General features: G+C 44.9%; 1 protein-coding gene across 1 annotated transcript in view; it reads left to right on the top strand.

The window, feature by feature from the left end:
* The window catches only part of KIF3B (kinesin family member 3B), a 136016-nt gene that overhangs the window by 55355 nt on the left and 67660 nt on the right, over positions 1-13001 (top strand). The window contains exons 3-6 of the mRNA XM_078651779.1: positions 4337-4438; positions 4704-4826; positions 5008-5126; positions 5304-5417. Coding sequence (XP_078507905.1) covers positions 4337-4438; positions 4704-4826; positions 5008-5126; positions 5304-5417 — 458 coding nt within the window. The remainder of the gene's footprint in view (positions 1-4336; positions 4439-4703; positions 4827-5007; positions 5127-5303; positions 5418-13001) is intronic.

The following is a 13001-nucleotide window of genomic DNA, read 5'->3' on the forward strand; positions in this document are numbered from 1 at the left end:
ATTTTTATTTGGAGAAGTTATGTTGCTTTCTTTTATTATACAATTCTGCTCCTTGGACATAAGAATTAACTCCGGATATAGGCATACCGGTCCTTTCTGTAAGCATGTTTTCTGGTACTAGGGAATAATTTTAGACCTTCATGCCATATGATTTCAATATAATTTTGGAAATGAAAACATAAATGGGTGGGCTGTTTAATGGGAATACAATTCTGCAGAAGCAAAATGTTTACTTCTTATTATGGCCGACTCTTCAGTGTATGTGTGGTGAAGGGATTTGTAAACTTGGAATACCTCAGTGGAGATCTGAGGGGAGGGGGTCTGTCTCACTTCACCTGATTTTATATACACAGTAAATAAATAGCCAAACCTATTCTACTGGATTTTTGATTAATCAAAAATTGTCGTTCGCTAAAAAAAGGCAGAATTTTTAAAAGTGTAAATGGATCTACATTCATTCTACAAGAATGTTTATTAAGCTTTGCATCTTACCAGGTGGAGGTTGTGGTGTTACATACTTTACTGTGCTAAATACTGTTTTGCATGGTATTTTTTTCATGAACTTCTAATTTTGTTCTTGAAATGCAAGCATTAGTGGGCATAGTATAGTGTACATTGATGTGGACAAATAAATGAAAGACACTTAATCAGTATGTTTGGGTGCAACAAAGGGAACGGAGAGTCACTTTTCGTTTATGTTGATGCTATATCTCTAAGTTACAGGGGAGTCCTCAAGGGGCATAAAAAGATGATTAATGAAGGATGGGACACAAGATGGTCCATCAAAATTGGAAATTGGGAGGACTCGCAACAAGTTAGGTTGTGGGGAGCCTGACAGGATGGTTTTCAGAGGGGGAAAATGGAAGGGGAATGGGTGACAGAAAAGGACTGTGTGAAATCATTTGTGATGGGTCATAAAGGATAGCCCATGTAGAAAAAGAGAGGGTAGGGTGTGAAAGTATACACAATGGGCCGCTGGAATACTAGAGGTTCAGTAAAACGGTTTGTGGGGGCCACTGTGGAATGGGGTGCGCAATTGTGATGTATCACAATGGATCATAGTGGGAGAGCGCATGGTGAATGGTGGGATGGTCTAACATGATCAGAAGGTCCCATCAGGATTGAGAACGGGTGGATCCAGTAGTCGTTGTGGAAGGATCAACAACATAGACTCTAATGGATGAGTCTTAAAAGGATAAGATTCAGACTGCTGTTTGTTTGAACCCATTTTGCAACTGTTCAAAGCCAAAATGAGCCCTCCGGTGTTGCAGGGAAGTCAAAACCTTTGATTGCCATTCAGTAAACATCGCACTTCTGTGGGATTTACGATCCGCGACCATGGTGCTCTTGCATAAACAGTGTAAGCCTGCAAAGCAGTGTGCCTTATAGAGACCCATTAAGTTGCTCAACATATTGATTAAGATTTGGGAAAGATCCTTGCAAACTGTCGTCTACAAGTCATTGACAAATGGGTTATATGGTCCTACGGTCGACACGCCACAATCTATGACGACTTTTCAGCTGCTTTACTAGACACCTCTTAATGCAAGAGCCGGTGGTCATCCTGTCCCTAGATGCTGAATAAGCCTTTGATTCAATGGAGGGGGCATATCTAGTCATAATCTTGCTGAAGAGGGGGGTGGGCCTGGGATTCTCTGGTTATGGATAAAATTTACAAACCCTGTGGCCAAGGTACAGGATAACTGCATGCTACATTTGGGGTAGGGTGAACCATCAGTTTGTGATGAAGCCATTGGCATTCTGGGTGAGGATAGATGCTCAGATGAGGGGCTTTTGATGAGACCCAAACTGGAAATGTTATCTTCCTTTACGCAGATGATATACTACTCTGTCTGGGCGACCCCTGGAAATCCATACCTTGAGTTCTTGAAATCCTAGAGATCTTCAGGACACACTTAGTTATCCACATCAACTGACACAAGTCTGTGGTGTTGTTGGTCACCCTGTGGCAGTTGCAGGCTGATTGGGAGGTTCCCCCTAGTATGGGTGCAGAGAAGGTTCCGGTATCTGGGCATCCACGTAACACCTAACGAGTTCTACAGGTGGAACCTGGAGCGGATCCTGGAGGTATGCGGTAGAGACACGGAACATTGGCGGGGGCCTCCCTATTTAGCTGCCGGGCAGGGCCGCTCTTTAGAAAATAGTGATGTTTCCCAAATTACTCTGTGGTTTACAGCCCATGATATTTGAGGTCCCCAAGACCTTCTTTCCGTTGGTGGACACTGTGACACGTTCACTGCTCTAGAATGGAGCGGGTGGGGTTCCCAGAAGGGCATTGGTGACCCTGACAGAGGGCAAATACGACAAAAGTATAGCACTCCTGGACCTACTACTTTACTACTGGGTCCGTTCAAGCAAGAGCCTGCAGTGCCAGCAAATATAAGAGAAATGAATCCGTGGGAGGGGGAGATGTACGTTAACAGTTGTACAGTTTTGAGAGTAAACTGGCCAGACCTCTATCCCCAACAACATTAGTTATTGCTACATGGGGGACAGCGACCCACCTCATGGGATGGGAGGGTGACACTGGAGCCTCCCCTTTGGGACTCGGATGAGTTGATGGAGTTCCACTTCTTGGAGGGACAGAGATAATGAGATCTACTAGGCATTTCGAATGTGGGGGACATGTGGGGCTCCCAGTGATTACTCCTGTTCAGAGAACTCCGAGGACAGTATAAAGTCGCTGACAGCCAATACTTCAGTGTACAAGTGTGCCACGCACTCACGAGGTATAAGGCCAGCCCACAAGATGCAGCTGAGGAGACCCTTATAAAATATATCCTGCTCGCAGTCCTGCTGGGGACACAGGCAGTATCCCAGATTTACAAAACATTAATTGCTAACACCACACTTCTGCTGGAGGCCCTAATGTAATAGTGGGCAAAGGATTTAGATACCATAGAGGAGGGGTGCTGGGACAAGGCGTGCTGAAACACACGTGAGATGGCCATCAGGGCCGGGTTCCACCTAATGCCGTTTAAGATTCCCCACAGAGCATATTTCACTAGAACTAGGCTGCTACGTTTGGGGAGGATTGACAGCGAGAGTGCTTGAGAGGCTGTCAAGTGGGAACATTGATCCACACTATATGGGATTGCTAGTGTTTACGCTACTTCTGAGTGCAAGTTGGAGAAGTGAATATGCAGGTGGCTTGAGAGAACATTTCCCTTTTTCAGCACTGGTCTCCCATGGAATATGAGGCGATCAGAACCTGACATCCTTTTTTTTTTTTTTACTCGTTTTTATTAAGCATTTTGAAAACAGTGCTGTCGCCTTGACGTGCATAAAATTGACTTGTGCAATAGCGATGCAACAGTAAACAAGATATATTCGTTTCATAACAAGGGAAAACATGAGCAACTCGGGCAAGTGCATCTGAACAGTTACAGAAAAAGGAGGAAGATTGATCGGACGGAGCTACATAAGCCCACGCATCCGGCACACACAGACAACCGGTCTCTCACCACACACACATGGACGTCCGTTGGCACTGAAGGAGAAAATTGAGCAGACACTGTCTAGATATACATTATTGTTCTGCAACATAGCCTTAGTCGTAGCCAAAATAGAGATAATTGGGTTATAGGGGGGTAATCCGGCGGCGCCGAGAAGACTGGATCTGTAACATGGACTGATGTATGAGGGCAGAAGAAACAATTTATACAGCATGCGGATGCCCATGTAATGTCTAGAAGGTTTGGGAACTCTAGAGGGGTTACCGTGACATGGACTGAAGCCGAACTACATTTCCACAGACCTATAAAGGGAGACTCTGGGAAGGGTTGTGGGTCCTGGAGGAGGGGGCCGTTTTTGGTGTGGCAGGTCACCGCTTCAAGACTGCCCATAATGTTTGGTTCTGTCAAAGATTACTGACTAAAGTTGCTGGAACTGTGTCTGACCAAATGTTCTGTCTTTTTCTTTTGCTTTTACTGTTATGCAGTGTTTTCAGTATCAATGAAGTATAAAAAGTTTCAAAATGGTGAGCCCTGCAGAGCGTGGTCTGTATGAGCAATAGTTTGGGTTGCTGATGAAATAGGGTGGGAAATTGGATAAATTATGATGCTTCGCTGGATACAGCAGGTTTACTGTAAGATGGAATGGCTACAAAAAGTATCCTGGGGTATGGTCTTGTGCTCAGTCTGACTCCATAATTGTTCTTTGACTTGGTCGACATGAGCCAACAGTTCTGATAAGTGTTGTGTAGTAACTCCTCCTTGGCGCTCTACTTTCTTTTGTGTGTGTACCTGTGATCAGTAAAATGTTGTGGATATTTAGAGATTACATTTGATTCTCTTTATGGCTACTTATTTTCCAGGCCATGGAGAGCAAGCTTCTTGTTGGAGGAAAGAACATAGTGGATCACACAAACGAGCAACAGAAAATTCTAGAACAGAAAAGGCATGAAATTGCAGAGCAGGTAAGAAGGAAATCCTTTGTTTTTGGCCATAACCTGTGGCAATTTTGTAATTGTTGTATGTGAGGGATCCAACTAGGATAATGGAAATGGCAGAGCAAGCCAAGAAAATTCCTTGTTGAGCAATTGGTCTTCAAATGATAGTTAAGGATCCTAGTTGTATGTAAAAGAAAATAACTGTATGATCAAAGGGCTTCTTCTAAGGAGTCTTGGCTTGCAAACCATTGTAATGGTCGTACTTGAATCTGACCAAACTTGTATTCCGTAGAAACGTAGAGAACGAGAGATGCAGCAGCAGATGGAAAGCCGAGATGAGGAGACCTTGGAGCTAAAGGAAACCTACAGCTCACTGCAGCAGGAAGTGGACATCAAAACTAAAAAGCTGAAAAAGGTATGATCCATTTACTTGGAAGGTGGAATTGGTGCATGTAATGAATCAAATGTTTGCTTTAAATATCAGTGGCATTGGCAGGGATATCTGTTCCAAGCCCCTTCAACTCATGTCTTCTTTGTATCTCAGCCTCCTTTGTTAGTGTCTTACTCTGTTATATTTCGTCTTTTGCTCGGTCCAGCTATTCTCCAAGCTGCAGGCAGTGAAGGCAGAAATCCATGACCTCCAGGAAGAACACATCAAGGAGCGCCAGGAGCTGGAGCAAACGCAGAACGAGCTCACCCGGGAACTAAAGCTCAAGTAGGTGTATGTGCGCTTAAAGCTTTGACAATTGGAGTGGGGCTGATTGGTTTTTTAAAAAAAAGGAAACTGGGTCGAATGTCAGTTTGTGAGACTATATTATGTACTTTTAAAGAGTATAAAATGGGTTGATGGAGGACACCAAACAAATTGATTACCCCTTTTCTCTTTCTTTAGGCACCTGATCATTGAGAACTTTATTCCTCTGGAGGAGAAGAACAAGATCACAAACCGGTCGTTCTATGATGAAGAAGTAGACCAGTGGAAATTGCACCCTATAACTCGGCTCGAGTAAGTCTCTGTCCTTACGCATTGTTATATATTACTTAATCACTTTGCTGTATAAATTCATACATTACAGTGTTCCTTTTTAGATGGCCGCACTCTCTGTAAACATGTTTCTTTACGACCCTACTAGATCTGACTTCCAATACCAGTTCTTAGCTTGTGCTCTGTTAGCCTCTTCTCCTTCCCTCCCTGCTGGTTCTGAAATGCCTGTGCCAACAGCCAGGCTTGAAAACCTTTTCTCGCAGAAAACTGTTCCTTTATAAGGGTTCTATATTTCCAGACCAAAGGATGGGTGAATCCTAGCAGGCGGTCCTGCAGAGTTCTGAAGCCTCACATTCTAGGTACTGTTCAGAATATTCTAGCACCATGAACAAGGTCCTGGGAAGAGAGAGTAGGGGCGAGTTGAGGCAGGAAAGGGAGAAACCCCGATTTATGGCTGTGCAACTCCAGACTGCTTCCTCAAAACAGAAGCCATCAACACATTCAGACAATGGAAAACATGCAATCCTTGTGTGTGTAGCAGGTAAATGAAAGTTTGAATCATCACATAGAGGTTATATGGCAGCACTCTATCAATTACAGTTTACAAACAATTTATTAGATACAGATGTACAATGATATCCACTTTACAAAAAATGCACAAAGATATATTTTTTTTAAAACTCTTAAGAGAGCAATATTTTAAAACGCATAATTTTATTCACCGGATCAAGTAGAATGCAATGCTTCGTGTGAGGATCGAACACCATATTTCAGAAATAAAGGTTTCAATAAACTGCCACGAATAAAACGCAGTGGGTGCAACCATAGAGTATATGTTCTAAAGTTTGTATGAAGTTCCGGCATAAATCACAAATAATGTTCTCCTAAGTCGCCAGTAATATTTTTTATTGGCCAGATATCCATGCGAAACATTAAGAAAAACCAGTGAACTCCATGCTCCAAATTCAACTAGGCCTCTAAAAGCAAGTTCTTTACTAAGCAGAAGCCTATGACCCCATCGGAGGACACTGGCCTGCCCCCGAATGTACGTTTTTTTAATTTGATTTTTTATTTTATTTATTTAAAAAAGTTTTATATAGCGCTGGCTACACCCAGAGGTATTAGAGTGCTTTACATGAGTAGGTAGAATTGCTTCAAAACATAGTTACATAATAACAACAGTTTCAGGTACGTAGTTACTGGGGATACATGAGTAACAAAGGTATGGATCAGGTGTGGGGAAGAAAAAGCAGGCAGGGGGAAGACAGATTTGGGGGAGGGAGGAAAGGAATAGAAGAGGTAGAATAAAGAGTGAGGGAGAGGGACGAGAAAAGAAACAGTGTTTCTGGCGATCAGGACTGTAGGTGCCGGCCAAAGGGGGAACCAGAGCCAAACTCCTCAATAGTTGCGTAGGGCAACTCCACCGGTCATCGGCCAAAGGTTGCTCAGTCGCCGAGGTACATCAGAGGGCTAAAGTATCAGCCTCAGGAGGTAATTAAAAAGGTTTAAAAAAGAGCGCCTATCATGGTGTGCGGTGCTTAGTTACCGGTGATAATGGGAACAATCCCAAACCTCCGCTATGTGTGAATCACTTAACACTGTGGATTCTCTCAGAGGGGTATCTGAGACTCAAGGGCATAAATGCAGGATCTCTCCCCAACAAGGGGAGAAGGAGTGCTTCGGCAAGGGGCACCTAAGAGGAGGCCAAACAAGGCCATTTTCCGCTACGTGTGAATCCCTTAACACTGTGGACTCTCTCAGAGGAGAATCTGAGACTCCGGAGCAAAAATGCTAGATCCCTCCCCAACAAGGGAGAGGGAGTGCTTTGGCAAGGGGCACATTCATGGATGCCATTTAGGGACAGTTGAGTGGTAGGGGAGGACCTATACAGTAGAATGGGGGAGAAGAGAGTAGGAAAAAGCCAAGAAAATAATATGAATAGTCTGCCAAAAAGACCATAACTTAATCGAAATCAGATACCTTCATGGTCTAACAAGCATTTGCAATGCAATAGGTCTCGCATTAGGAAAGTTTGAGCTATTGGTATTGTAAATGGCAAATTTTTTATTTATGTGTTGGTTTTGAAAATAGCAAAATTAATAGCTTTGTCATTTACAATGCCAATAGTTTTAACTTTCGCAAATGTGACACCTATAGCATTTGTAATGCAATATGGCGTATTTACGTGACTTAGATGTATTAATAATACAAATAAAAATGGCTTTTAATTGTTTTAAATAATTAATACTTACAATAACTTTTATTTAATTTATAATGGCAATAGCTTAAACTTTTGTAAATAACTTTTGTGAAGATTATGTTCAGTGTATTTTATTGTGACGAAAATCCAAGAACAGAAGTGAAATATTAACATCTTTTTGTGATATTTGTAATAAAGCTTGAAACATTGAGAGAACATATTTGAACCAGTTGTTGAATGGTAGCACAGATCGATGCTGTGGTGGCGCTGAGTGATGTTGTGGTGGTGCTGAGTGATGTTGTGGTGATTCCGGTTACACCAACATCTAGGAGATCTCGTTCAAGGACACACCATCACTCTCGCGATGGACACTCACATTCCTCTAATGTATCGCACCATTTAAGGCTGCATCGCCGATCTCATCACAGGTCAAGATCACATTCCCTCTGCCATGGGGATGCGTCTTCTTCCACCAGTGGATACTCTCCGACCTTGTCAGACTCACCTCGACCTCTATCCTCACCAATTGATGACATCAACACCTTTCAAGAGGTTCTGATTTGAGGCGCATCAAAATTGAACATACCTATGGCGGTCCCCACTCCATCGACTTCAGTGATCTGGGAAACTCTTCACAAACGTACGGCCTCAAGACCTTAACCCCCACTAGTGATGGCTCTTCTTGAGCCAGCCATGGAGTTGTTACTCACTCCAGCTGTGGCAAAAACAGCACCCTCCAGGCTCCAGAACAGATATCACCCAATGGAGCAAGATCTGCTGTGTTTACGTGCTGACCCTTCATCTGACTCAATGGTGTTATTAGCTACATGAAACTCCCATTCCACATCACCATCTGCTACCTCTCCCTCTGATAAGGAGAGCAAAAGATTGGACTTGATGGGCCGCAAACTATGCAATACACGGATAAGTCCATTAAAGTAGCCAAAGCCACAGCCCTCCTAGGAAGGTACGATCACGCCTTGTAGGATTCCATTCTCCACTTCCCCAGACATCTCCCTAAAAAACACAAGAAGGATTTTCTAGAATTCGTCCAGGAGGGAGCTAGGTCTCCAACCAGGTCATCAGTGCAGCAGCTAATTCTTCTATTTTAGCCACCCACAGTTAATGTCACAGTCTCCTTACGGAGACATGCATGGCTTCAACTAACATCTCTCAAGCCTGACACTCAGCTGCGTCTTCAGAATTTACCCTTTTCAGAATCCACTCTCTGGCTTGCATGCCAATGACGAAATGGCGAGAATGGAGATGGATACTTTGAAAGCTGTAGGTATAGAGAAACCTAAAGACCAGCGATGTCCATTCCGACCCTACCACCGTCGTTACCTGACACAGAGGGTTCAAATCCCTCAATGGCAGTCCCTAAGATCACACCAGTATCATCAGCCCTACCAGTCTCAAGGCAAGCAAAGAGGGGACGTACCTCTCAATCGGCTAACCAGTGAGGCAGACAAGCCGCGGCCTCATAACCTTGAATCTGCTCAAACCCCCCCTTCCGTTACCCATTCCGGTAGGGGGAGGCATTGCAAATTACCTGGCAGAGTGCAGCGCATTACAACAGATGCCTGGGTCTTGAATATTGTCAAACGTGGCGATCATCTCGGATTCACTGTCCCACATTCATCCATTCCACCAAGGTTGTCCACGTCTCGCCTCGAGCTTCTACAAGAGGAAGTCAACACACTATTACAAAAGAAAGCGGTGGAATCGGTCCCTCGAAATTAACGAGGCTGAGGTATTTACTCCAGGTACTTCCTCGTGCCAAAAAAGGCCAAACAAGAGTTCATGCATATTCTTGACCTCGGAATCGCAAACCAGTGGATTCAAAAGGAAAAGTTCAGGATGCTGCTCTTACATCAAATTTACCTTCAATTTCAACGGAGGTGACTGGCTTTGCTCAATAGACCTTGACAACACTTGTTTCCACATTCCCATCCCAAGGTTACATTGGAATTGTCTCAGATTCGTCCTGGGGAAGAGCCACTACCAATACGTGGTTCTACCATTTGGCCTCAAATCCGCACACAGGACATTTTCCAAATGCATGGCTGTGGTGACAGCTCAACTACAAAAACGCAGAATCTTTGTCCATCCTTATCTGGATGACTGGCTGATCAAGGCGTCCACCTTCACAAAAGCTCTAGAATATTTCCAATGGACTTGCGATCTGCTTCATCGCTTGGGTCTTCACATCAATTTTCAAAAGTCCACGTCCACACCAGTCCACAGGTTGCATTACTTGGGAGCTACCATCGACATGCTTCAGTTAAAGGTTTGTCCTTCGGAGGAACAACGTTTATCCATTGTCCAAAAATGCCGCAACCTCGAAGGGTGGCCCGTCTAACAGTCTGCATAGTCTGCTCTCTCCATGGCCCGAATGCTTCATGTATTTTTCTGATTCCGCATGCTCACCAGGAGTGCTGGTAGGATCAGTGGAACCAGTTCTCAGGAAGGACAAGATCAGCCTATCCGCTCTTGCTGTGGAATCCCTCCAGTGTTGGTGTTCCCCGAAAAATCTCCTGTGGGGAATGCCTTTTCACCAGCAGTACCCAGCACAGACCATAGTGATGGATGCCTCTCTGCTGGGGTGGGGAGCCCACATGGATCACCTGCAAATAGAAGGCACATGGTCCTTGGAAGAACCGACATACCATATCAACCTCCTGGAACTCTATGCAGTTCACCTGGCACTCAAGGCGTTTCATGCTTCGTTCACGACCAACACCTTCTTATTCAGACGGACAATACCCCCACCATGTACAACCTGAACAGACCGGTAGGAACAGAGTCTAGAGCCCTGTCACGAGAAGCTCAAGCGATTTGGTACTGGCTTCTCGCTAGGAACTTGAATCTGATTGTTGTTCACCGCCCAGGTGTGCAGAACATCCAGGCACAAGCCCTCCGCAAGGTTCTCGACGAAAACTACGAGCTGGAACTGAATGCAGAAGTCTAGCAAGACACCTTCAACTTGTGAGGCACACTGTCCACAGACCTTATCACCACAGTGGACAACAACAAATGCCGCAACTTCGCAGTCAGATTTTGCCATCCAAGGTCATGGATCGAATGGTCCAAAAAATGTGTGTACACTTTTCCTCTGATACTGGATGTCCTGCGCAAACTGTGCACCACAATAGCCAAGATAATCCTCATAGCTTCAGAATGGGCGAGACAACTGTATTGTATTGTATTATAATTGCATTTATATAGCGCTTTCTACCCCGGACGAGGCGTCGAAACGCTTTTTCGGCAGGTAGCACGCTACTCCGGGACCCATAGAGTATTGGTGTTGAATTAGTATAGTGAAACATGCAAGTACATCTTAAGTGGTGGATAGGTTAGTCAGTTATTTGGATATGGAATGATAGCAGAAGGATAGAGGAGGACAAAGGTTTGTATTTATTTATCGCTTGTTGACGCACGCTATTCAGGAAGCCTATAAAGGATTAGTGGTGAATTAATATGGTGAAATATGATGTAATTAGACTGTTACTTGGAGTGAGAAGGTTAGCGGAGGGTTAAACGGGGAAGAAAGATTAGCATTCATATAGCACTTGTTACCCCTGATGGGTATTGAAGCGCTTTTCTGGTGAGTAGCACGCCACTCCGGAACCCATAAAGGATTAGTGTTGAAAATTAGTTAAGTATAGTATAAATATGAAGTAATTTGAGTAGTAGATATGTTATTCAGTTATTTGGGCAGTATATTAGTATAGTTGAATATGGAATTTGAGAAGTGAACATGTTAGTCTGTTAATTTTGATTGAAAAGGATAGTGGGGGATAAAAGAGTGAAGGATTTGTTATTCTTTTCTCTTCTTTTTTTAGGTCTTAGCAGCAGGAAGAGGCTTTTGGATGAGTAAAAAGGAGTTTTGGAGGGGAGGAGTCAGATGGGAGAGTTTAGAAAGGTTTGTTTTAGGGGATTGGTGTAGTAAAAAGAGGTGTCAGATGAAGCAAGGAGGGGTAGAGCAGGAGAGAGTCTAGAAAGGGTTATTCTGATGGATACATCTGCCAGTGGATTCCTCACCATGTGAATATCCCCCTGCGTCAGCAACATTTGGAAATTCTTTTTGTAGCTTTGCGCCGAGGTGAACAATGTCACAGAAGCACGGCATAGCGCGCGGCTCCGCTGACGTCACCGACTCCATAATAGGCCCACGTCAGCGTGATGACATCAGTTTCCTTTTTTCTGCGTCATCGACGCTAACGGTTTTCGAGGGATCCTCTGTAGCTTTGATAGTAACTTTGTTACTGTTTGTTGTGTTCGTGTTTCTTGTATCGCTTTCTTCTGACGAGATGTCGTCAAAGAAGACCAGATTCAAGCCATGTGGTGAATGCGGGAAGATGATGTCGATCACGGACCCGCATGAAGATTGCATTTGGTGCCTGAGCTCAGACCATGATGTCCAAGGGTGTCCATCCTGTAAGAAGATGAATCCCAAGGCCCTTCGTGAGAGAGAGGCGAAGCTCCTGGTTGCCAAGATGAAGGGTAAAAAGGACAGGAAGAGCTCGAGGTCTCGTTCGAAGTCACCCTCGAGGTAGTCATCGGGGCATGCTTCCAGGTCGACAAAGAAGAAGCACAAGAAGAGAAAGCATGGGTCTCGAAATCATTCGGAGAAAGATTCTGATTCAAGACCGAAGTCGCCAAGCAGGAAGCATCGCAATGATGTTATGTCTCTTTCTCCTAAGGCTCTGGATCCGGAGGGTGAGGCCTCGCCCATGGAGTCGCCGGAGCATTCACCTGCTCCGGTGTCTAATCCCTCTCCGGTGCCGGCTCGATCTCCAACTCAAGAGGAGGAAGAGGCTCCCCTGCCTGAGGGTTCTACGACTCTGGCTCACCAACCTGAAGAGGAGACGAATCAGGTGCCTCCTCGAGAGCAGCCTGTGGGTTCATACCCTCCTTTTCCGGGCCCAGGTCAAGACCCTACACAGTTTTTAAACGCTATGTATTGTGTATATACAAGAGCCTTGTACCCCTCTGGAGCACCGGCTGGTCCCAAGGGTCCGATGCATTTAACCTGGGAGTCCCCCTGACTTATGCTCCAGCGCCGTTCATGCCATTTATGCCGGCTCCGACACCGCCTTGGCATTTCTCGGCGCCGCCAGAGCCTTCGACGCCGATGCCTTCGTCTCCGGCGCCGGTTCCAGTCTGACCTCGAACAGTGGCCTGGTCCTCCGGCTCCGAGCTAGACGCCGGCTCCGTCGGAGTCGATTCCGGATCCGCCGACGCCATTCCCAAAGGAGAGGTCGAGACGTGAGGTGCAACGACTTCTTGAGGAACAAAGATACAGAGAAGTCGAGATGGAAGAGGGAGTGCTTCAGGATACTGAGGATTTCTTTGACTCAAGAGAGGCTAGTGGATTGGAACTGTCTCCGGATTGGGAGTTA

This window comes from Lissotriton helveticus, chromosome 7 (assembly GCF_964261635.1).
Source record: "Lissotriton helveticus chromosome 7, aLisHel1.1, whole genome shotgun sequence".
In the NCBI taxonomy this organism is placed as follows: domain Eukaryota; kingdom Metazoa; phylum Chordata; class Amphibia; order Caudata; family Salamandridae; genus Lissotriton; species Lissotriton helveticus.